General features: G+C 37.2%; 1 protein-coding gene across 6 annotated transcripts in view; it reads right to left on the reverse strand.

Annotated features, from left to right (window-relative positions):
• Positions 1–27246, reverse strand: part of igsf21a (immunoglobin superfamily, member 21a) — a 311041-nt gene that overhangs the window by 45259 nt on the left and 238536 nt on the right. For all 6 annotated transcript variants that reach the window (XM_089125332.1, XM_089125329.1, XM_089125330.1 and 3 more), the window contains exon 4: positions 23408–23526. In XM_089125332.1, the coding sequence (XP_088981458.1) occupies positions 23408–23526 (119 nt within the window). The remainder of the gene's footprint in view (positions 1–23407; positions 23527–27246) is intronic.

Here is a 27246-nt window from a genome sequence, read left to right on the forward strand (position 1 = left end):
AGAAGAAAACCGACAGAGCGAGGGGACAAAGAAGAGGGTTTTTGCTGGAAAAGCAGCAGATGGGCACCCAGTGCCCGCCACAGCTTCTGTAATGCCATGACTGGCACCCGTAGCCCTAAAGTCGGTGCATATCTGCTGGGAGTCGCCGTCACAATCTGCTTGGATTTGGCCTTTCAAACCCTTCCTTAAAGGCAGCTGGGCAGTTTACAGAGCCCCTAAACTCCAATCCCTTTGTGGTTCCCCTGAGGTTCAAATTGGTTGATCAGTAGACATGATCCAGATATCTTTTTTTATGTCACCAAATTTACTGAGCAAAGACAAATGGGGCCATAAACTTATATGAGGTCAAAACGAGTTGGACCCGCAGCTATCCATAATTCAACTCTCAGTGCTGTCCTACAGCAACACACACCATATGAGAGATGCCCTTCACGGCCCTACAGAGCAGTGACATCACATACCAGATGACAGAAGCTTCCAAGCCCCCGACCTGACAGCATGTAAGCAAAGCTTTAGTGGTACAGCTGAACTTCCATATTTTAGAGCACCACGCCAAGAGGCTTGGTGTGGCCCACACAGGATTTAGACAGATGGAGAATGATGCTTTTCTGAAAGCTTCCAAACCAACCAGCTCCCATTTGCTTGCCCCAGAGCACAGACCCAGTTTTTTTTTCTAGTCGAGAGCAGGAGGGTACGGGTTAGGCGTTTCAACTCCAGGGCCAGCATGACAAAACAAATACAAGCCTTGCTAGTAAATGCTTTTCCCAGAGCTGTTTTCCAAAAGTATGTTTAAGTGGGATCTTCTTGGAACAGTTTTATATTTTTGACCTATACACTTTAGTAAAATAGTTTGCAATAATTTGATAAGGTTTATAAGTTTCATCATTTTTATTATATAAGTAAAAAAAAAATGTGGTTAATTTTTAAGCAAACATTGTGACATTTTCATCAAATGAATTTATGAAACAATGAATGCATGGGTATATAAATAAACAAAACCAAATAAAAATAAATAAATAATATTTATACATTATTCGAAACAAGTTGTACTAGCATTAACTTAATAAATTATAATAAAAAAGCAACATAAAACACTTAAGAATCACTATTCAGAATCATTTAGAATCTATTATATTAAGAATCGCTATTGACAATTGGAATTAGATTTAAAAAAAATAACACACTATTACAATTATACAAATAAAATGTGCTTAATTCTCATAAAAATTATGTCAACAAATCGTAATGTCACTAAAAAACGGTTCATTATCTCCATAGAATATATGATTTTTTCATTATTTCCACTTTGATTCAAGAAAACTGTGAATTTGATGTTTTCATTTAACAAACTCCAGTTAACTGCCTCCTCAAAGGAACACAGGTCTAGCTTGATCCAAACTTTGTCTCTGTCATGTTAAGACCTAATAATTTATCATGAACTTTAGCATGACAAGATGTTTATACTGAGACGTTCCTTTTCCCAACTGATGAGTACTGTGCCAGTTGGCTTTAATGCTGGCCAAGTGTCTGTATGGTGTATCTGCAGTGTGTATAGGAAAAAAATCTCTGCAAGGTCAATGTTGATGTTAAAAAAAAAAAAAACATCCTGCATTTTATCAGCAGGGAAAAAAAGACAACAGTTGACTTCAGGAACAACTGAAAAAGGAGGATTAGATAAGGTTGGCAGCTTTAGGTTCCATACTTTGATGGAAATGATCAGTTGGTGGATAACACACAATGGAGCAATTCACTGACATTATTTACTCATGTCTCTAAACCTGTATTACACAAAAGGGAAAACTTTTAAAGAATGCACTGGTCATGCAATTACAAATAATGAGGCTTTTCAAAGTGGCCAATACAATAGCGTTGTGTGAGAAACACAATGCAATTTAAGTTATTTATATGATAGTTCATGAGAGAGTTTGTAAATTTTTGGCAACACTTTAGAATACGGTTCCTTCGTTAATGAATAACTACACAAGAACTAATGAGTAACACAATATTAACAATCTAGTAACTATTATTAACTAACAAGAAACTCTGATTAACGAACTAGTAAGTAATAGCGCACAGACGAAAGTGGTAGTTCACTATTAAGTATTTAATAACTACTATTTTTTTAATACTTCCCAGAGAACTACTGAAAAAGTTTATTAACAATCTAGTAACTACTATTAATTAAATAAATTCTTATTAACGAATTAGTAAGTAATAGCTCACAGATGAAAGTGTTACTAGATACTTCTGTGGGAATTACTAATTATTTGGATTCGTATTATAAAGTGAAGATCATTGGAACTAACTAGTAATTACTCAAGTGTTACTAAAGACATTTTCTAAAAGTATACTAAAGTTCACCAAAAATCTCAAACGTTTGCACAAATCATGACTAGATCATGTAGTAACACTTGAGTAATTACTAGTTAGTTCCAATAATCTTCACTTTATAATACGGATCCAAATAATTAGTAAGTAATATAGCTCACAGATGAAAGTGTTACTAGATACTTCTGTGGGAATTACTAATTATTTGGATCCGTATTATAAAGTGAAGATTATTGGAACTAACTAGTAATTACTCAAGTGTTACTACATGATCTAGTCATGATTTGTGCAAACGTTTGAGATTTTTGGTGAACTTTAGTATACTTTTAGAAAATGTCTTTAGTAACACTTGAGTAATTACTAGTTAGTTCCAATGATCTTCACTTTATAATACGAATCCAAATAATTAGTAACTCCCACAGAAGTATCTAGTAACACTTTCATCTGTGAGCTATTACTTACTAATTCGTTAATAAGAATTTATTTTAGTTAATAGTAGTTACTAGATTGTTAATAAACTTTTTCAGTAGTTCTCTGGGAAGTATAAAAAAAAATAGTAGTTATTGATTACTTAATAGTGAACTACCACTTTCGTCTGTGCGCTATTACTTACTAGTTCATTAATCAGAGTTTCTTGTTAGTTAATAATAGTTACTAGATTGTTAATATTGTGTTACTCATTAGTTCTTGTGTAGTTATTCATTAACGAAGGAACCGTATTCTAAAGTGTTACCAAATTGTTTAGTGAATTTTAAATTCGTAACATGACGGTGAATAAAACAGTGTAGAAATTTTGTGGTTTGGGTAAAAACGTCTGAAATTGGAAGCCCTGTCTTGGAAAATGGCATGTTTTATTAAACGCTGTGTATCAGACATTATGAGACATTCAACCGGAAAAAAGTAACAAAAAAATGTGTATATGAAACGAATTATTCCTTTATAAAATCAATCTGAATCGGGTGCACATTCACATGGCACCTTCCCTCATTATTTCCTCATTGTTCCTCATTTCACAGAAAGGCTGACCCGAGCTCGTACTGCAGAACAGCACGTAGCAGGAGACATAATTACTAGTGGCACACCAAAGACACATGAGAAGTGAAGGTTTGTCCAGCGCTGTGTGATAAACGTGGTTCTTGAGTTTTGAACAATGTGAGGGAAGGTGATCAGGGCTCTATGCTGTGCAGATCTGAGCCGCCGCAGGTGTTTTTGGCAGTGTGGACCTCATTCTCGGCCAGAACCACTACCACATGGTGCCCACTATTGGCCTGCTTAAAACACCACTGCAGTGGAGTCAATAATGTACTAACAAGCTGAGCTTTTGTTTAAATGCATGTATGTTTTAAATTCAAGACCTCTAATGACAGTATACCATGCAGAAACTGATGAATACTAATTTATACCTAAATTTGTGTTTTTCTCATTGATTATGCAGTTGTATGAGCATGTGTTTGCTCTGTTATGCTGCAAATAAGCTATCAGCATGGGGACTGAAAGCAGCTTCATCTCCATTCCAACCTCTAATAAACACACCGATGGGCAGGACCTCTTCCTGTTTTCTGCGGCTCTAAAATTTTTATGAATAAATATAGATATTTTAAACTTGATTCCTGGTTTCCAATTAAAACAATGTGTTCTGTGGCAGCTCCGAATTTCCTTTCAATTTTTATACGAGATACCGAACGTTTCATATTATTATGTGTAATTTTAGTATCTGTAAAGAATTTGTGAGGGGATATTGTTGTTTACAAAGTTTGTTAAAGCAATATAAAAAACAATTGTTTACATCCACTTGAACCCCCACACTACGTATATATCAGCATAGAGTTTCACATGTTTCATTTTCAGATGCTCATGTCACAGGGATTGTATTAAAAATGACTTAGTCCAAAGCTCAGGAGTCTGTGAACATCATCTATTTGAGTGCTCCATGGAATGGAGAGGGCAAAAAAAGAAAAATAAGCTATTTTCCACATGGGATATTCTGAATGCAGTATGCCAATGACAAATAGGCTAAATTGAATCTGAGAGGTCGCCTCTGGACACAAGTCATTTAAAAAAAAAAAATAATAATAATACCATCTATCATAACTAAGCAATGACACAGCCATACATTTCAAAAGGAATGATGGGCCAATAACTTACATTATTAAAATACCTTCTCCTAAAGACTGTTTATTGAACCTTAGGCATACATATACTCTTTGCATATGTGGTTTTTGTTGAGTATCAACATTATTTATCAGTTTCATTTATGATAGTATGATACAGGAGAATATGGAGCACATAAGAGAAAGATACAGAGGCCCAAAGTAAATAAATTATGCAATTTGGTGTATTGCTATATTTATTTGGCCAAAAAGTAAGAAATTCTTATAACTTGTAATGTAAATCATTGAGATCTTGCAATTTATGTAAGGGGTCTAGCAGACTACTAACATAAAATGCATATTGCCATATTGCCTACTTATCAGTGGTTTAATAAGATGATATTTAAATGCTTAATGATCACAGTGCTGTACTTTTTATTGTAAGGGTCAAACATACAGTATAATTCAATGCAATACAATGATGAGTGAGAATAAATGTTCCTCAAAAGCCTGGTGTATCATATTGGTACTCATGCTTTAACATGATTTTTCTAAAAAAAAAAAAAAAAAAAGTAGTATTGATTATCAATTAAACCTTAGAAATGGGTGTATTCATTTAATTAAAATACAGTGCGCTAGGGGGAATTTTTACAGCATGTCTTCACTGTCACTTTTGCTCAATTTAATGCACCCTTGCTGAATGAAAATATTAACAACAACAAGAAAACCTACCATTTGAGCTAGAGGAATGCTTTTTTGTGTCTTGTTTGTGTTTAAACTGCATTCCTGAGTATATTCTGGTTTCCCGTATTATTGTTTGCCTGGGTTTTGAACATTTGCCTGATATGTGGATTGTTATTGTGGATTAATAATCTTAATAATTATATTATCCCTAATAAAGTTGGATCTCCTAACCGTGTTTCAGAGCAGTTCGTAACACTTACGCAACACTAATTATAAAAATCAGTAGAAAAAGTTCTGACAGCAAAAAAGACGTGAATTAAAATGCTTTTTACTTGCAACTGTTTTCAGGTCATCATGCTGATCATTTAGAGGCCTTAGAAATGCGTGCATCAAATACGAGTACATTAAGCTTTATAAGGTGAATAATTCTTGTGCTTTTGTAACATTTTATCTCATCAGGAGTGAGTAAATTTTATTATTGGTTGAACTATCTCTTTAAGACAGTCCTGTGGCCATAATGACTTCATTAAGCGCGGATGATTCGAGGAGATCACTCAAAGTGAACAATGGAAGCAAATACACTTCACAGGCTGACCTGGCATCCACAAGTATACCTCTCCAGATATTATAAAACATGAGCCTGCATCTCAAGGCCCCTTTAGGCTCCAGTATAAATATCTGTAGCCTATGTTTCTTTAATGTCCAGCCGACACATGCTCACATGAGCCATAATTAGACTGTCCAGACTGCAACTCGGTGGGCAGATGCTGAAACACTGACATTTACTAAGTGTAGTTATTTGTAACTCATTAAACGGCAAGAAGCTTTTCATCAGCAGGTCAACGTGCTTCCAGTGATGTCTCATTTGCATAGAACATTAAAAGAATAAATCATACTTATTTACATATATTAAGAGACAACAAGGGGATCTCAGACAAACACAGAAGCTCAATATAGGCTGTGAAAGTTCAAAACACACCTGCTTTTATAGGGTCCAGGTTTGCAACCAGATCAACCCTAAAACAAGATCTACAGTACATACTGTTTTTTTTGTGACCGTCTCAGCCAAATCAATTACCAACTAAATAAAGGTTTCTTGATATTTTTGATTCAAACAATATTGAATCAAGGGCCCCTTTCATAGTTCCAAACTATTTACAGGCCCCATAAAAGCCCTAGTTACCATGAAATTTGATTAAAAATATATAGTAAAACAAAGAGTAATATTGGGAAATATTTTTACTATTTTAAAGAACTTTTGTATCAAAAAAGTTAATGAAAGTTGACAATCACAGGTATTGTTCAAAATTCATGTATAACTTTAATGAAAGATTTTTTTATCAACGCAATTTAAATGTAATTTATTTCTGTGTTGGCAAAGCTGAAATTTCAGCATCATTTCCCAATAAGCTGATTTGGTGCCCATTCAACATTTCTTATTATTATCAATGTTGAAAAAAAGTTGTGGTGCTTAATATTTTTGAAGAAACAATATATATATAAATACATACTTATATTTATATACAGTATATACTGTATTTCATAATACAAGTTCATATTTCATAATACAAGTTCAAAAGAACAGCAGTTATTTTAAATATAAATCCTGTGTAACAGTATACTGTAAATGTCTTCATTGTAATCTTTGCTCAATTTAATGCACCCACCCTTGGTGAATTAAAGCATTCATTTCTTGCAAATAAAAAATAAAAACAGTCTGAGCTACATCAGGGATGCTTTTTGGAATGCTAACGGACAAAATTATTGGCAAAATACTAAGCCCGGACTATTCATTATCTCACTGTGCACTATTATGAAATGATCTGCACACCCTGAAAAGACAGAAATGACTACTTAAAGCAAGATTGCATTTGCAAAATTTCATCACCACTGGAATCAGAGGTATAAAAAATTCAAAGCCATTGGTTGAACCAATAATGCTGTGCTCAAAAAAACAAAACAAAACAAAAAAACAAGCAAAGTTACATTTCAGAGATGGTACCACCTTTTGGGAAATCAACCTACAAATGGATTATGGATATCTGTTAATATATGATCAATGATGAATCGTTTAATCAAAATACAGGAAAAACGATCGTAACATCAACAACAAAATATTTAAAGAAATAGTTTACCAAAAAACAACAACAATTCTTTCATTGTTCTGGCCCGCCCTTTCTAACATGTATGAGTTTCTAACTTCCGTGGAATAAACAAAACAATATATGAAGTCTATTTTGTGTGTGCGAGTGCAAAAGAAACAACAGCAGTTCAGTCGTATAGTTTTGGAATGACATGAGGGCGAGTAAATAATGACAATTTTCATATTTGGTCTTTAATTATTATAGTGCATGCAACATATTAATCAGCAATCATATCCTCTATATCATTTTAGCTGCAATAATCTTTAGATTCAAGCACAAAACGGTAGATTTTAAGGATGCATCTATATACTTCAGGGTTATTTAATGCTGTCACTCAAGCTGTTTACTGCTATTAACATGTCATCCTGCAGGGTTTAAATGAGATCGTTCCATACCTAAACTTCTGACAGCAGAACAGCGCTTCGTATTCAGCAGGATATAAGCTGACCAAGATACTTCCATTGTTGTCCTTGATTATGCAATCTGCATCCATGGATATCGCACATGCATTTACAACTCTATACACAAGCTTCGACAGAGACCGAAACGTCTGTCAACAAACATCAAAAAACATGCTGACACCCTAATTGCACCATGCTATTTCTGACACGACTCGTTTGCATCTTGTCCTGCCACTAAAAGGACATACTCTGGCAGGTGCCAAGTATCATTTAGTTGATTTAAAAGGGTGATGATGTGCACATTATGCTGTTTGTTTATTTGTTTACAGCCAAACGTAGTTGAGGCCGCCATCCAAGTTTGCCTTCAGGCTCAGCAGTGCAAAATAACAAATGGAAGTCAAGCACATGATTAGAAGGTCATGCTAATGAAAAAAAAAAAGCTTGATTGCGTAAAACTAATCGTGCGAACTGAAGTGTGTTCTCATTGTCTATCCTCTTTTACCACGCTATTAACGGTCTATCGATTAATGTGCCGTACATATGAAGTGAGCGATTCTGACAAAGTACAAATGGTGTTAAGGTAGCCATATTTCTGTTGAGTAATTACCTGTCATGAATAGATAACAGGTTTGGCAACAATAATTCATGAAGCACTTCCTGAGTCCTGCCAGAGAAAAAAAAAAAACTGGGGGTATAATGTATCACCATCTACCGTTTTACAACACCATCAGCCACTTCAGAGACTTTAAATAACACCAGACTGTATACAGTAGATGCATACCCAAATTCCGCCATAAGGACACAGATTCCCGAGCATTAATCACAGACAGAGCTAAACAGACGTTGTGCTTTGTCTTTTCAGTTGAGCAGACCACAGAAACTGTCCAGAGATAACCTCCCATGTTCCAACAAAAATAGTCCTGCTATAATTGTAACTCAGGTGGAGACCTCGTTTCCATTTTACAATCGCTAAGTCACAATAGGTTAGATGAAATGACTTAGAGCTTTCGGGCAAAGTCACATTCAACTGAACGAAACGATAATGTCATTTATAGTGGATTGCCGCCTATCCCCCAAAACAAAACATTTTTTTCTGTTACATGGATACCCCAAAATCATATTTACTCATTCTAATGTAGTTCCAAACCTGTATTCCTTTTTTACCTTTTTTTTTTTTGAAAAACACAAAATAAGAAAAGCAAAAGAAAAGAAAAAAAAATAGTCAAAGAATATCATACAGGTTTGGAATGACCCAAAGGTGAGTAAAGAAGACAATCATTTTATGCATGATCCCTTTATGTAGAAAACAAAACAGTCACATTTGCAAATAGTTGCCAGAACACTGTTTTTCTGTCACTTTATGTGGATCAAACATGACAAATGTATTTAAAAATAATAATAATAATAATAATGATTAGAGGCTCTGAATTATTGCTATGAGTGCTTGATTCCATTGTGTTCTGATTTGAATTTTGCCTTAGTTACGATGTATTTTTTTAACTTAAATACTATTTTTATTATTTGTGAGAAATGTGCTTTGATAAACTTAAAACCGTGGGTGTATAAGCACATTTTTTAGTAAATGAAAGGGAGTACAGTCCTCAAAAGTGGACCTGTAAAAAATCTTTGTATAGGAAAAAAGATCACTGAAGGGAGCCACCTTAAATATGTCCACGATGGATGCAATGGATGGATGCAATTGATTTTTTTTTTTTACTTGTCTTTCAATCATGGTATAAAACATATATAAAAACATAATACACATGGATTGTGTGGTCATACTTCCAAAAAGAATAATCTGTGATTCTGAATGCCAGCAGAGAATTCTCTCAAAAATACAAACATGTACATATATGTTGTTCATAAATTATGGTATCCCTGTTTGTGCTACATAAGCCATGTTTCCACCGCAATTACCAGGAACTATTTGTCCCAGGAACTTTTTTTTCCCCCCAGACCGCTTGCTTACTGCGTTTACACCGTGTACTTAAGTACCGGTCCGGGGCGGGAAGATTATAGTGACGTTGAACTGCGTGCGACTGCTCTTCCTAGCCTGCGCGTTTGTTTTGAGTTTTGTATGGAGGATTCAAGCTTTGCTGCTTTTGTGTGCGATTGGTTTACTAACGAGGTAATTAACAAAACGGCAGAAAAGAGACGAGCACCCAAAGCGTATTCAGAAAGCTCGTAATGCTAGATATAAAAGTAGACCTTTGTTATCAGCGGACATTGACCGTGAGATGGATGGGACGAACTCGCGCCATCGGGCAGAAAGAATAGCGTGGTGAGAACCAATCAGGATGTTCAGCACAAAAGTCCCACCCCGAAAGTCCCTGAGCTCTGAGAAAGTACCACCTCGCCAGCAGGGACTTTCTGGGGGGGGGGCGGGGGGGATTTTTTACCCGGAACTTCATTTAGACCCTGGTTCCTGTGGTGTAAACACACCGAGTACCACCCCAAAGTTCCTAGTTCCTGGGGAAAATTCCTGCGATGGAAACGCAGCTATAGAGTGTAATTTCATCTGTGCCATTATTATTAGTGCCATCAAATGATTAAAATATTTAATCACGATTAATCACATTAATGTCATTTTTAACTTGTGATTAATCACAATAAAATGGTGAAAGAAATATTGACGAGGTCCTGATATTGACGAGGGGGCGGAGAATTTGCATCAGCTGTGTGTGTGTGTGTGCTTGGCCACCATCAAGTGGTGTTTCAGACTGGACGTGCTGTGACGATGATAGCTCAGTTCACAACGACAAAGCACACAGTTCACTTTGGTCTTTTCAAAGGGACCATTTGGAAACTTTCCATTCAGAATCTTATTGGCATTTCGGCGTCTCACGCTCGTCATCCACTCAAAACGTAACGTTAACCAACTATTTGGCCGGCTCCCAGGCCCAATCAAGTGTGTGCGGTGTTGTGTCTGTTGTTTTGTTTTGTTGTGTCTAGCAAGATCCGCTTTGGTCGACAAAGCAACAAAACGTCCTCGCGTGGCACAAGCCATTGAAATGAATGGGTTTCACAGTGCAGCACCAAGCATGCTACGAACGCAAGTATGTGGAAAAAAAATACAAAGTTTGAAAGGACATAAAAAATTGACGCCGTTAAAATGGGTTTGTGTTAACAACGTTAACACGTTTAACTGATAGCCCTAATTAATGTTTATAAGCAACTGAAAAAAGCACAAATGTCAGGACAAAAACATCTCAAGGACCCCAAAAACACCTTAGACCCAAGACGGTTAAATTAGATCAGATTAGATGAGCTGACTGCTTTCTTATCCTGGATATACAGTATGATGCACCAAAGCATGCTACACTGCTCAATGTCAAATGCATCGTTCTGTATTTGATGAATTAATGCCAGACCATGTACATTTCACATCCAAAACGAATTGGAATGAGACACATGTACATGTGGCATGTTTTAACTTATTTTGCAGATAGCCTGATATACAATGTATCACACTTTCTGGCTGTTCAATAAATTGAGAGTCAGAGATGGAGTGAGATGAAGGTACATTTCAACAAGCTTAAAAAAAACCAAACAAGTTGGTATATAATACATTCTAAAGGAGGCTCATTACAAATGTGCCTCCACACACTGCCAGCCACTGCCTCAGCATCCAGACGGTATACACGGCTTTTCCATTTAGTCAATTAAAAAACACCAGCCTGGTGGGGGAGAGTTGTTCAGGAGCAAACTTGATGGAGCTGTGGGAGGAGATATGCCAAATCCAGTGTGAATTCCAGCTCCTCTTCTCTAATTTGTATTCAAACTTCAGGAAAGCTGGCAGAGTGAAAACAAATCCATTAGCTACATGCCTATGGGCGGCATCCATAAGTCCTTGAACCCATATCGCCATGTGTTTGCGAATGTTTGTGTGTCACCGCCAGGCAACAGCTGCCCCCGTGAAAGATGGGACTGACTCCAAAAATACGTCTGCTTTACACATATTAATTTCAACCGTCGGCCGCAGAACATTGGCATATGACATGTGACATTCGCCAAAATGACACGCTCCCTTTGAGAGACAAAATCTAGACTTTGTGGAGCTGTGATGTGATGCAGTGGGAACTTTTGGGGTCGAGACTTGGCAGAGATTAGACAGGGTCTGATGTTTTGTGTTTCGCATTATGCATCGAGTGCATGCATGCGAGCAGACTCGAGGGAAATAATAAAAAAAAAATTACTAAGCTAAAGCACTCATGCATATAATACATTCCCAATGCACATAGCTAAAATCAAGGACTGATGTACTATATGTTTTGCATTATATATGCCTGCATATGTCTTGAGAGTTGAAAAGTAACAAAGAGCTTTGAACAAGGTGTATTTTCAATAACCTGCGTCATCACAGTGGGAGAGGGCAAAAGGATTTTTCCAGCTCATCATCTGTTTCAATCAGCAACTCTCTTGGGAGGTGATGTTCTTTCTCCATCAGGAGAGGCCAAAATGAGGAGAGAAGCCCAGCTTGAAGATGGCCTGCTGGGAGATGGGGGTGTACAAAAGGAGCTGCTACAGGGTGAAATCATCTAACCACAACAGGAGAGAGCTTAGAAAATGGTCTATATGGAGCAGAAGTGAGTTCATCTAAAAACAAAGTGAAAAAAGCAGTGCTGATCTTGTCAACAAAGTTACTGACAAACATGTTTGGTTACACTTTATTTCTAAGTTACGCCTGCTTTTAAGTGGCAAAGAGTTTTCTACCATTATATGTGGCTAAATGTTACATTATAATTATCTTTTATTCAAAAGACCACAAGAAAAATTTAAATATTCAGGTGCCCAAACATGTGCTCATTTCCAAGGTTATTTATCAAGTCTTTTAACGTTTCCTTAGTGTTTGAAGATGGAACTTCAGAGCAGGTTTCATCAATATTTCTCAATTTGCTGAAGGTCACAGGTTTCAAACAATGTTTGCTCTGAACACTTGAACCCTTGTTCACCTCCTAATGTCACCTTGCTGAGCGTTCTCTTTTTCATTCACACTCAGGGAAAACTGGAATAATACAAATGTAATTTGCAAATTTAAATGTGGGATTGCAACAGTTTTTAAAGCAGTTTATGAGATCCTGACTCACTTTACACAACTTTCAAAGAAACAAAGATGAGTTCTTTTGAATATCTACAGAGAAAAGTATAAAGCTTGTTTCTGCCACAGAATAAAACAATTTAAATGATAATTGTGACTTTTAATCTTAAACAATTGAGTGATATACACTCACAATTGCGAGGAATAAAGTCAGAATTGCAAGAATAAAACTGCTACTTTATATCATGCAATTCTGAGGTAAAAACGTCTGAACTGTAAGATGTAAATAACAACTGTGAGAAAGTAATAATTGTGAGATAAAAAAAAGTCACAATTATCTTTTTAATTTTTTAATCTTTGGTGGAAACAAGCTTCGATAGAAAAGCCCTGTTAAAAAGGATGTCTATTATTTTAAGGATGTTATATTATTTTGGTTTGGTTTAAGCCTAAACTATCACTAGCTACTTTCTTTAATGGGCATCAGAGAAAACGTTAGGAGATAAAATATATGCAAAATAATAACCAAATATATTTTTAGGCCACTTATTCAAATTTGAATTACCATTATTATTATTATTATTATAAAAAAAAAAAACATGGCTACCATAATATGTGAGCAATGTGTATGTACATGTTTGTATTTTTGAAAGAATAATGTTTATACATGGTTAGTGAAAAAAAAAAGTTTCTGAAAAAAGGCTACAAAACACATACTAAATATGTGTCCACAAGACTTTTGACTAATAGATATTGTCGCCTAGAGTTTTTGCTTCAAAATGATTAGAAAATCATCCTGCCTACTCATTCACATAAAACAAAAGATTGTTTTAAATTGATCAGCCCAACCCCCAACTAACCAACCAACCAACCAACCAACCAAGTCTGGACCTCACCTCAGTAAATCACATTTCCATTACTGAATTGGCTAATTATGCTTTTGAGTGGCAACTATGATTCTTTGTCTATGAAAATAAAAGCACAGTTTCAGCTTACAGCATGCAGTGATGGCCTGAAGTTCAAATTTCAATGACGGCTACACTATGAGTGAAACAGTCCCCTCTAATATTTCGCAACAAACTCAAGTACCCTTCCTGCTGTGCATGGCAGCAGCTGCAATTTTCTAAAACATACATTATCCAGACAACTCAGGGTTACAAAATAATGAAACAATCCCATTCAAAAGCCCCATCTGATAAAGTCTAAAAAAATGCACATTATTGGTCACATGCCTTTACCATGCAGGGCATCATTTGCTGAGCAACAACCAATCCTCTGCAGGAGTCATTCGTCCAGGCTCTAGTAAACAGCTCTCGGTTCATGCAGGGAAAAAATAGCAGATTATTGCACACTCAATTCTAATGTAATCTACAAAATAGTGCAGCATGGGGGAGCAAACACAGTTTGTCATTCCTTTGGCTCGTCTATACTTAAAGTGAGAAGTCAAGTGAACACTTTGAATGCATGGCGTAAAATGACATGGGGCCACGACCAGAAAAGCGCTGTGTTGTTCCGACATCTGCAAGCACTTCGGGGCCTGCTGGCCCATTTATAAATGCTTGTGTGAGAGCATAGTGTTTGCTCATTAAGCTGTTGTGCTTGTTGAGGGGATGATTTCTGTACTTTGTCATGAGAACCTGAACACTCTAAACTTGCCCGTATGTTAGATGGGCATTCAGGTTTAAACAAAACCCATAGAATAGAGCCAGTTTAGAGGCCATTACTTAACTTTGATTGCTCTCTGCATAATGTCTGCAGTTTACGGTCCACTGGACAAAATGCAAAATGTACAGATGCGCCCTTATACTGCTCAATAATTATAACCTATGCATATATATTAGCTGTTTTCAATTACCATACCATACCAACTTTATTTGTTTAGCACTTTACAACAACCTAAGTTGACCAAAGTGCTGTACAGAAAACATAAACATACAATTAAAAACCCTACATTCATCATTAGTAACAAAAAATTCATGGAGTCGACATCTTGCTAGGTGTCAAAAGCCAAAGAGAAAAGATGGGTTTTAAGAAGTTTTTTAAAAACAGGTAAAGAAGAGGCCTGTTTAACATGCAAAGGCAGATCATTCCATAGTTTCGGGGCAGACACGGCAAAGGCACGGTCCCCTCTGAGCTTACGCTTAGTTTTAGGCACAGTCAGGAGCAGTTGATCATCTGACCTGAGAGCGCGGACGGGTTTATACGAGTGTAGAAGCTCAGAGAGGTATGGCGTGGCAAGGCCATTTAATGATTTAAAAGCAAATAACAGAATTTTAAAATGGATCCTAAATTGAATAGGCAGCCAGTGTAGTGAAGCTAAAATCGGGGAAATGTGCTCTCGTTTACGTGTGCCCGTTAAAAGACTAATTACTAATTAGTTATGATGCGTGACAAAAACTGAAACATGCATTTATTTGGCTTGCTCACCTGGAATAAAAGAGTTAAAGTAGAAGAAGCATGTTCGGGGTAATAAAAAAATCCCCTTCAGGGTAATTATAAACCTTGAGCCTCTCTGGGGTTATTTTACATTAATTGACTCTTGGCTTACATTATCCTTTACATATAAACCCGGCATGTAATTCTCTATAGTGCTGTAACTGGGGGTTAATGAATCATTTTCTAATTAAAACAGAAAGATGGGTTGACATCACTTTATATACCCATACTGCCAGGTGGATAACAGCTACTGAACGTTCCCCAGGTTCATTCTGCCCTTGATGGTCTCAGATGAACAAAGGTCAATCAACACCTCTGGCCTCTGAATGCAAAGCAGGTTTTTACATAGTTTAACCTAACCAGATGTGATGGGTTTATATTTGTCTGTTTACAATGAATGCAAAACTGTGACACAATGGCAGCCAATCCCAATGCTACTGTATGTAGAGCTGAATTTTGGTCCAATGAAACAGCACTGTAGGCGGTGCTACAACATTTAGCTGTCAAATTTAGCTTGTCATGGTCATTTTGTTTAAGCATTAGGTCAGCATGGCCCATTTTGTTTAAGCATTAGGTCAGCAGACGGAGAGTAGGAGGTCTTTGTTTGAACGCATTCGATCTCATGAGCATCTACACAATGAAATCACCCAGTTTACAATGTCAAAGTCGTCCACTTTTGATTGGATTGATAAAAACGCTTTTTAATACCAGATGACGGTATAGATAAACAATTAAATATCCAATCGGCCAATAAAAAAAATCTAGCTTATTATTTAAAACAGGATAACAACACATTCAGTCACATTATATTCTAGAATGCTTTCTTTTTCATTCTTTTTTTCATATAATGTTTGTTTCTGACAAACAACTACTGCAGAAACTAATCTACTAGACAATAATCAAGGGATAATAAAATTATTGCTGAAGTTCGCAACATAATCCTTCCGTTCTCTACAAAAACATCAACGACTTGCAAGTGAAGATATATTGACTGTCTATTCAGAGGTGCGAGGACACTCGTGATGTTTATACCTCTCATTTCTCCTCATGCTTTCTCTCTCAGCAACACACAAGCCAAATGTCCTATGTGGACTCCGAGAGGTGACAGGGCAAAAGTATTTAACAAATTATTAAAGCTCACCTCTTCACTATTTCAGAGGCTTCAATCTGACAAGACACCAAGTATGGTTCTCTGAAGACAACTTGAAAGGAGACAATAACAGACCACGACATATTTAGTTTGGAAATACTTCGGAAATCCTTCGAAGTTCATGGTTGTTTATTTTCCACTACGGTTATTACTCCTTTTTTTGTGTTCTCCCACAGACACACTTAATAATTCATCCGTTTTACAAAAAGTATCTATCTTTTTTTTTCAATGAGACTCCTGCCAAGCTGTTTGGCAAAACAACTGCCAAAATGATCCTTTCCCCATCAAAGAACTAATAGCAGGAGGTCAGACATCATGTCTAAAATCATACTTTTATGAAAATCATAATAGTATCATGCTTTTCAGGTTCTTTTTTTAAACCATTGATTTTATAATGAAAAAGAAATACAAAACAATAGGAAGGATTCACCCGGAAAGCTCGGACAGCCTTACAAGGAAATAGGAATTGAAGCACAAGGACTTAGAATTAGAATAATGAGTTTTGCTTAGAAGACAAATGAAGACAGAAGGCTTTATGCCTGGTGAAGATGGATAACACATTGAACGCAATGTCCTCAAAAGCAATATCCTGGCTTTTTGGCACAGACATGCTTCCACGGTCTCAGGACCTCTTGGTCTGGGCCCAGACATATGAGGTTCACTATCCACAAACAACTTTCATAAACGCTCTATGGCTATCCATCAACCCCCCCCACCTGCACTGCATCTGCTCCCGCCCCAAACGCAGTCTCCAAACTCCTTCATGTTTGTGCTGCAGCAAGGTGTCATTAATCCCTCCATTTATAAAAGCTGCACGGCTATATACACACACTGCTTGATTAAAGTTGGGCGGCGTAATTGAAGTGAATACCTGTTTATGGGATGAAGCAGTAAGTGCTCCCAAGGCACCCCATGTCTCATCGTTCTCTTTGCCTCCGGCTCTCTCGTCTTCTCTTTTTTGAATGTGTATATACATATAGGGCCCTCCCAGTGGCGTAACTTTGTTATAAAAAGTGGGTGGGACATGTGTATAAATGAATGAATCACGTGACACGTGAATAAAACATAGATCCGACTTTACAACATGTCCAGTGGAATAGCCTATGCTATAGGCCTACAGAAAATCCTGTAAAATTAAACGAATAAAGTGACCTAATAGTATGAATAAAAATTATATAAACAAAAATATAAATAAAAGTAAATTAACTAGGCTATTAGGCCAGAATTTTGATAACTGATTTTTTGCGGAACGCAAAGCCTTATAGCCTATCCATTGTACACACAAACTGCTGTACAATTAAACGAATAAATGGGCCTTATAAATAAAGATAAAAAAATAAGTGTATAAACAAAAATGTAAAAAATAAAAAAATAAAGGCCTACATAAACATTTTAAAAGTACATTTAAAAAAGTAAATTAACTGGCCAACATTTTGATAACCAAACGTTTGCACAGCGCGCACAAATAGCCTAATAAAATTATGCTCATCAATGGTAGAATGCTGTAAAATTAAACGAATCAAATGACTTTATTATAAATAAGAATATACAGGCTATAGGCCTACTGTAGGTTACATCAACGTTTTAAAAGTATGTTTCAAAATTCGTATAACTGAACTTTTGCGCAGAGTGCACATTAGGCTACAATTTAAATGGGTTAGCCTACATTGTCAAACTTTTAGAAAGAAAGAAAGAAAGAAAGAAAGAAAGAAAGAAAGAAAGAAAGAAAGAAAGAAAGAAAGAAAGAAAGAAAGAAAGAAAGAAAGAAAGAAAGAAAGAAAGAAAGAAAGAAAGAAAGAGTTCACCTTCAAGAACACAAGTTTGGACAATGTCTGAGGCTTCAGACTCATGCGGTTGTTGCGGAGAAAACCCTCTCTGCCCTTGCAGACCCGCTTGGGATGCTAAACACAATGCGAGCTAGGCGGGGAAAAGACGTGGAGTCAGACTCGTGGTGTGAGCGGAGCGAAATTGGAGCGGGAAATAGGGTGAAGCTCCGTCCTTTAAAAAATGCCCCTCTCCGCTCTGTCTAAGATCCGCCCGCTCGAGCTTCCCGCTCGCTCACATTCTCTGCACCTGAACGAACAAAAAGTCTCCGAAACAGTCTCCGAAACGGATTGAAGCGCGCATGCATTTGAAGACTGTGCGTGAGCCACGAGATACACTGTAACCGCGCCACCGATCGCAGGCGGCAAGGAGCACTTTGATCACTTGATTTAAAAAAAACAACGTATTTCAGGGGCTAGATCGCTTCTTTTATTTTACAAACGAACGAAATGACTGGTCTGCCAGTTGGAGATGTTTTATTTATTTCTACTGTTAGCTATCCGTGCAGCGAGAACTTTTAAAAAGTGGTGGGGACAATATCGACCTTGGCAAAAAGTGGTGGGGACATGTCCCACCCGTCCCACCCGCAAATTACGCCCCTGGCCCTCCTGTCTTATGAAGGATGTCCTCTCAATTACCCCCTTGCACTTTTTAAAGGTTAAAACAAAGTATTTGCATGCTTGCGTGATGGGATTGTAAACACAAAGTTGACATATAGAGATTTTGGGTAAGATGGTCTTTACTAAACTGACTTTTTTTTTTTTTAAAGCAAAATCTGTTGGTAATTGCAATTTCCTTTCTACAGACATGTTTGCTAACAGGAGGGGTTGTGTAACCTAGTTCAGCTGGTTAAAGATCTTTATTGGTGAAGATTTGAATTAGCATGGGATGATCCTGTTGTACAAATTAATTTGGTGCCCTATAGGGGGGAATTCACTAAGAATGAGTTGCACACTCACTGATAGTGTTGTTTGTTTCTATGCTCTTTCTGTGATGTTTTAATGCCCACTTCATTAAAGGAATTATGTAAATCAGATCATTGTGCAAACACACCAAGACATTTTGGGTGAACACAATCTGCACTCCACAACCTCCATTTTGCAGACCAGAGAGCTAAATTACAAAGCCACCACAATTTAGCATACTATGCTAAACCTGTAAAGCATTGTTCCCAAAATACAAGTGTGCTCATTCTTCCCCATCATTCGTCATTCGATGAATTACTGCTCCGTGATTAAGAGAAAACATTGTCAAATGTCTTTATTTAAATAAAACTAACTTTACTGATTGCTCAAGGGCACCTTAGTCATTTCCTGCATGTATTGAGAATTGAACCCGCAATCTTCGGTCAATCAAAGCAAATCAAAAATCAGTCAGACTCTCTAACCATTAGGCCATGACTGACCCAAAACATTTATCTATATAATATTATATAGATACATATTAATATAATATTATATCTATATACTGTATCTAGCCAGTAATACATGAATTTTGTAATATGTAACCTAAAGCGCACTTTGGTAACCGTTTTATTTTACATTGGTAGTGGACAAAAGAAATTAAATGGCTTAATTCATATGAGCTTTTTTCAACTTTAAGTCCTTACAGCCAGAGCGACTGCTTTTACTGAATACAGCATTTAATTGAACTAATTACTTGCTTAGCAGACTCACTTCACAGGTTTGCCTTAGGTCATCTCCTTTGGTATTAAATGCTACGGTTTAGCATAACGTTTAGCCTCGAGAAAGAAATTGTATGCATCAATTTCAAACAAATAAGTGGGTAGAAGTATATATGAGCAAATGCTGACATTGGTGGCCTGTCAGCCTGAGATGCGTCAACAAATGCAGTTGGAGATATGTGGACCAGACTTATGGAATGAGTGAGTACAAACATCATCTTTATAATGAGATGAGGACATCTCTGCTTTTCGATGATAAGGCAATCAATGGCCCCACAGTCGCGAATGACAGGACAAACATAAGCAGTGAGAGAACAGAGCTCATTTTCAACTGACTGACTAAAGGGGAATCTGCTAATATTCCTTGTAATTCATTGAAAGGTCATGAAAACAGTTTTATAAAAAGATACCATCAAACTAAGCTGCTATGTACAGCTGCATATACGTGTTGTGCCACTTTCCTGTGACATTTGCCGTTCCTCTTTTTTGGATGGATAATAAAAAATATACTTTCAAGCAAAATGAACAGTTTAACCAGGGCTGTGAGAATTTAAATTAAATCATTGTTATTCTTTTTAATGCAAAAATGCCTCTTTTTCTATGTGTAAATGAGACTATATTTGCCATTTTGACAAATATCAATGCTATCTGGCAGGAAGAAAGTCATGTAACACTACTTAACAGACACATTTGTGTACATTTCCTGTTGATCATGGACTAATTCATCAAATTATGTATACATGATGAATTACTATTGATTCTTAGGCTAAAATATAGTTTGTTCTTCATAGGGTTTGCAAATGTAACCCATCCAGTTCTATTTGCATCGCTTCGTGTGAGTGTTTTCGGCATGGGAGGCGGGCTCGCTAACATAGACATTTAACACCACAGACTCTAGCATCAGTCTCTATGCATCTTTTGAGGCTAGGGAAGAGAGGTTTACCAGCACAACTCTTACTAGCTGGCCAACAATACACTTATCCTAAACCTCTCTCCCATCCGGGTCACGGCACCAATGCAAGCCCTCCAATTGCACTCGCACTACTCCAAGCGGGATTCCAACCAGCGTTTTCGGCATGGTAGCAATTACACGTACAGTGCATGACGACGTAAATTTCATCATCAGCATTTTAGTGTTCACTTTGTTCACGTTGCTTTCAGTCTCATTTTGTACATTCAAACTCAGACTTAAATACTCACAAACCATTTCTAGAGCTGAAGTTCATTGTAGAGTCACCCTTGACTTTTAAATTATCAAGAAGGTGAATCACCCCCAATAATTTAAAGTCTAGGTTTAAAAAAGCAAATTATTGAATTTCTAAGCAAAAAATCATTAACTTTGGCATTCTTAATTAGGACGTCCTTTAGCAAATTAGAATATCATCTACGCAAGGCTTCCTACTAATAAACTTTCTTTCACTCATTTTTATTCTCTTGCTTGTCACATTTTTTTTCTCTCCTTTACCCGTTGAACTTGCCACACTAATAGGTTATGAATAATTCTGTTTCAGCTTAGATGGCAATTAGCCACAATGCTAGAGGCTATCCTTCTTCCCCTGTAGAGGTATAGGGACTTACGCGTGTCAGCTTGACAAGGCACACACACTTTATTGTGGTTCCTAAGCAATTACAAGCTAAATTCTTCAAAACATCTCATATTGATAAAGAACAGCCCATTAACATTAATGCTAACCATCGACGTGGGTCCCGACTGGCAGTGTAATTCATTCATATGGGGTTGTGTTCTCCAGCTGAAGGGACTGGAAGTGAAGTTCTTTATTCAGAGGCATGTTTATTTACGTCACCCCTTCTGGGGCTTTTCACCGACTTCCAATCTGTCTTATCAGAGAATTCAGAAGCTTTCCAGAATACAACTATCAGCCTAAGGACCACATACTTTCTTATTTGTTCATTTTAACAATGGGCCGAATGATGAGGTTCCTTATTAACGCCAAGCTGCATCTCAGACCGGTGGATGAACACTGACATAGTCAGATAGGCTGGCTGTCATTAGGATAGTGCCTGGATAATGGCTAGAGGGAGAGTGTAGAGTGTACATAAATGTCTGGGGTCCTTGTTTTAGACAGACACGGAGGTTAAAACAAGAGATGAAAGGGACATCTTCGAACAATCATAAACAATCTCTCTGTCACGGCTGATTTGGAGACAGAGATAATTGCTAATGAGCTCTAACCAAGCTAGCAAAAAAAATTAAGATGCTAACACTTTAGAAGATTATCTTGAAATATTATTATGAAAGACATGGTTATTATAGTTACTTAATTCTAAACTATAGTTAACTGAAAATAAACATTAAAGGTGCATCGTGTAATATTTAGGAGGATGAGTTGACAGATGCAATATCATATACATAACTATGTTTTCAGTGGTGTATAAAGACCTTAATGAGCCATTATGTTTTTATTACCTTAGAATGAGCCATTTCCATCTACATACGCCGCAGTCCCCTTACACTGAAATGAGCCGACATGTTTCTACAGTAGCTCTAAACGGACAGGCGCGTTTCTTCACTATATTGTTCTTTGTGCAAAGAAGAAAGCGAATAGAACAACGACAATGACGAACAAGTAACAATAATATTCACAATAACATAGTTTTACTGAATAATTAAGTAAACATAATTTTTTTATCTTTGTAAAAGAAACCTCATTGGTTAACTGGCTACTCACTGCTGTCCGAGAATACAACATCTTTTCCTGTCGGCCACCGTAACCTATGTTGGTTGTTTTGCAACTCACCACTAGATGCCACTAAAAAATACACAATGCACCTTTAAAAAGTCAAAAAAAAAATTATATATATTTCAAATGACAAAAAAAAAAAAAATTACAATTGAAGTTAAGAAGAAAACATAAACATAAAAATAAAATCTGATTCAAAATATTTACAAATACTATATCCAAGATAATAAAATAAGTGTGATACAAATGTTTTACATTTTAAACTATATACATTTATGTTCTACAAAGCATTAAATAATGTTCAAATAAGGTTTATTTGTTTTATTTATGATCATTACGGAAGCTCTATTAAAGTATTACCAAAAATTAAATAAGATATATGAGCATGCGTACAACGATTAAAAGCAAATCAGCTCTCTTTGCCTTTTCTTTGCCTCAGACTTTCTAAAATGATGCTGAACAGCACAGTATGAATAAGCAGCGAGTGGGGAAGTTCAAAGTGAAGTGCCATGAATCACACACACACACACACTACCTCCCATTCAAAGGTCCTTATCACATGGAGACAGTCAGTAGTAATGATCAGCCCATTCTGGCCCACATTCTCAAGCTCTAACAAAGAAAATACAGCAGACAAAATAATGAACACAGGATAAAGCACTTCAAAGCCACAGGCGACGAGTTAAAGGACAACGCAAAATACTGTAGGTCCGCTTCTGGGTGCAACACCACTCTTGGGTCAACATTTCTGCCAACTAAATAATGCCAAAAGTTGATCTGTGCAAATTATGGTCTACTTAATCCTGAACATATGGCTCCATCCATGTTTATCCCAATTGAAGATGGCTTCAAATCAGCACACACTGTTGCACACACCAAACGGAGAGAAAATACAGAACGGAACATTTCTGCAGTGCATTTATACTCACACATGACTGTGAGCAAAACGTTCCCTGACGCCAGGACGACCTTCTCCCGCGTTGCTCGGTCATAGATTCCTACATGGCATTCATAAGGTCCGTTGTCTGAGATCCGGACCTCTGGGAGCCTATGAAAAAAAGATAAAAATGTATTTGCTGTAAGACATTTTCAGTAACTCAAAGACTGAATATAATTTGTGTGAGTGTGTGCCAAGCTCCCATAATAGATCTACTCAGAAAAAAATGTATTCCACCAATCATTATAAAGAATTAGCAAGTAACACATGTGAATAAAAGTAAAAACAATTAAGTACAATAACAAAAATAGCATTTTCTTATCACAGAACAGAGCAAGGCGATTTGAGCTTATAAAACTTGAACTTTTTTTTATTTATTTTTTTTTAAATGAGCGACCGGTTCGATTGATAAGACCCTTATTCATCGTCTGGGATCTTTTAAAGCCCTTTGAACAGTTTGCAGTTTTCACTGAAACTGTCTTTTGGACCTTGAACCGTTTGGTTCCCATTGAAGTCCATTATATGGAGATAAATGCTGGAATTTTTTCATCAAAAACCTTAACTTCTTTTCGACTGAAGAAAGAATGCTATGGATATCTTGGATGACATGGGAGTGAATAAATTATCAGCAAAAAAAAGTGAACTACTTCTTTAATTGGCATGCACTCCCCTCAGCATGATGGGATTGTACTTCGTTCCCCAATAGCGTCAACAACGCAGTGCGAGTTCCCTTTCAAAAGGGAACGTCTAGGTTACGATTGTAACCTCTGTTGCCTGAGAACAGAGAACGAGACACTGCATTGTTAGCCATGCCTCGGAAATACCAGCTGAACAGCACTATTAGTGGAGTCATAGGTTGTCGCCTGTCAATTTCGATTGCCGTGATTGGACACCTGTTCACATAGAGGGCGTTCCCCAATTGCGTCATCGAAGCAGTGTCTCGTTCCCTGTTCTCATGGAACAGAGGTTAAAGTCATAACAGCTCTGAATAGACACACAACACTTCTGGTCAGTCTTTGTTTGCAAATCTTCTTTAAGCTCATGTTCCACATCCTGGATTTCATCATTTTTCAAAAAAGTCTCATAAGAAAAAAAAATCTCAGCCTCTCTCCTTTCGCTTCAACCAAGCGATTCTTAAAGAATCCCAACATCGCCTGCATGTGCTCGACGCCGGTTGACAAAGCCCTGCTGATCACCCCCTTTAAAACAAGCAGAAAACAGCTAGATTGACTGAAACCAAGCTCATTTATATTGAATGAGGGCAGCGGGTGAGTTCTCAGCACAAGCGAATAAGCATTCATTCCATGTACGCCTCCCCACTGTTGCTTTCTTTCCCCCTGCACCTCAGATAGCTCACTTAGGCTTGATGAGTAGAAACACAGGCAGTTAATTGCAGTGCGTTCACCATCATGGCGATAGCGATGGCAACAATACAGTGGCTGTAAATAAAACCACTCTGCCATTTCTCCTCACAGATGTCTATAATTTGAACCTAATCTATTGGCAGTTTTTTTGAGTTTGTATTGTTGTTGTTGTTGTTGTTAGTTTACTCCCCTACTTCCAAGGCTGCTTGACATGCACAGACCGTGATGATTGGATGAGAGGTTTGGCTCCGACTTTGTACATTGGCATTGGTCTCACGCTCTACCCTGCAAGTGTCCTCTCTCTGGATGAGCTTTACTGCCTGGGTCTCTGAATCCCAGCCAGCATATTTCTCAATTCCTGTCTATCTTACCCTCTTAGTTCTCCACCTCTCCTTCTCTCTGCTTTCAACACACTCCTTCTCTTAGTTGCTCATTCTCTCCCCTCTGTTGCATACTTCCTCTTTGGATTGCTGAATTGCCGGCGATGTTGCACAATAGTCTGGCATTGGGTTTCTTTAAAATAATCTCAATGGAACTGAAACTCCATGCAGCTCCTTCACCGCCTTTCTCAGTTTCACCCCCTCTGTATTCTCGCTCACTGTGCTCTAAAAATGTAGATGGATTGTTAATCAGAGAGTAATAAAAAGCCGATTAGCACTAAATCACACCGAGGCAAGGAGGGATTTGCCTGGCCAGGTCCTGCCACTCAGCAGTGTGTGTAAGTGAGTGTGTATGCTGAGAGGGACAGAACGCTCGCTGCCAGGAATATAACATTCTGTAATTACAGAAATGTGTCGTGCATTTCTCAGCCGAGGCCTGTTCTTATTGGCGTTGTGGGCGTATGATGTTAGAAAATGTCCAAGGCTGAATTTATGGTGTTGGAATATTCACAATCGCTCATGATTTCATGAGTCAAACACAGAGGTCAGCTGAGGGGATCTCTTACTTGTATTTACTTGTAAAAAAAAACAAAAAACAATTACATTCAATGTTGCCATGAAATGATTTGTGAACGATTTACATACAACACTTTTTTTTTTAAATCCATCGTTTGTTGCTTGAATGGGATTCATTTGCCCTCATTAATCAAAATGCGTACAAAATAATAAAAATGACATTCTTCTTTTAAATATTAATTATACAAATAATAATAATAATGCCATTCTTCTTCTAAATAACAATAAGCGTAATTAATAATAAAGATCATCATAATAATAAGAATATTACAAATTGTCATTCAATTATTAATGTGAATGAATGGTACTCCACATCATCATCATCACCACTATTGTACAACCCAATACATGTGATGTGATACGAAATTAAAGCAGCTCTATGCAGGTTTTTTTTTTTATTTTTTTTTTATTTTTTTTTTACCTTAACTGAATAGCTTCATAGTTATTGCAATGGTTATATGACTGGGTGTTGAATGTTGTGCGTCCCCGGCGCCATATACAAGCGGTGTTCGAGGAGCATCCAATACCTACTGCAGCTACACTTTATTCAATAGTAACTTTAGACGTTCTACCAATTATAAGTAACTATGTGTCAACTACCTCTCATTAGAGTATTAGTATATTATAGTAGACTGTCACTAGACTGTTATAGGTGTTAGGCTTTGCGTTAGGAGAATAAGTTTACTTGTAGTCGCCAAGTTACTTGTAGTCAGTAGAACGTCTGATGGGGGACCCACAAAATAAAGTGTTAGCAGATATTAAGCTGACAATACTCTAATGATAGTTAGTTGACATGTAGTTGAAAAGTTACTTATAGTTAGTAGAATGTCTAAAGTGGACTATCAAAATAAAGTGTTACCCAGGCAGCTGACAGTTCAACAGGGCGGAGCTCTTAAAGGGGCCACACCTTATTTCCACTCATTACAGCTTCCATCTAACTGAACAGGTACCAGTATACAGGAGGAGGGGATCAGGCCGTGAGTGCAGAGACATCTCTGCGTGAATGCCATTTATGACATTACAAGTACTCCACAGCGACTCTAGGGGTCACAGTTTGACAAAAACAGAAATCTTGCAAAGTGCTGCTTTAAATGGTAATTGTTTAAAAAAAAATGCATTGTGATACGCCATTTCGGCTCCACGTTGGAGGAGATTCTCTTCTTTGCCATCTTCCGTGTGTCCATGGTGAAAAATGAGGGTGTGGGGGAGGCGGAGACTTGAATATATAGGGCGTGTTATTCTAATGACGATCGGTTTCAGCCGCGGCATTTATCAACGGCAGGTATTGCGTACACCTGGATTTCAAAGGTACGCACAGCTTCATAAATCAGGCGGTGAGAGGAGGGTAAGCATAATCTTACGCCAACATATACGCCCGTTTGTACGCAAGAATGATAAATGAGGGCCATTGTGAGTACACTCATAGTAGCGGTCAACCAATACAGTGTTTTTTAATGGCAGATGTCCATATATATATAAAGAGCCATGCATGGCAGCTGAAATCATCTCTG

Source organism: Pimephales promelas, chromosome 21 (assembly GCF_988280905.1).
Source record: "Pimephales promelas chromosome 21, fPimPro1.hap1.1, whole genome shotgun sequence".
Classification (NCBI taxonomy): Eukaryota; Metazoa; Chordata; class Actinopteri; order Cypriniformes; family Leuciscidae; genus Pimephales; species Pimephales promelas.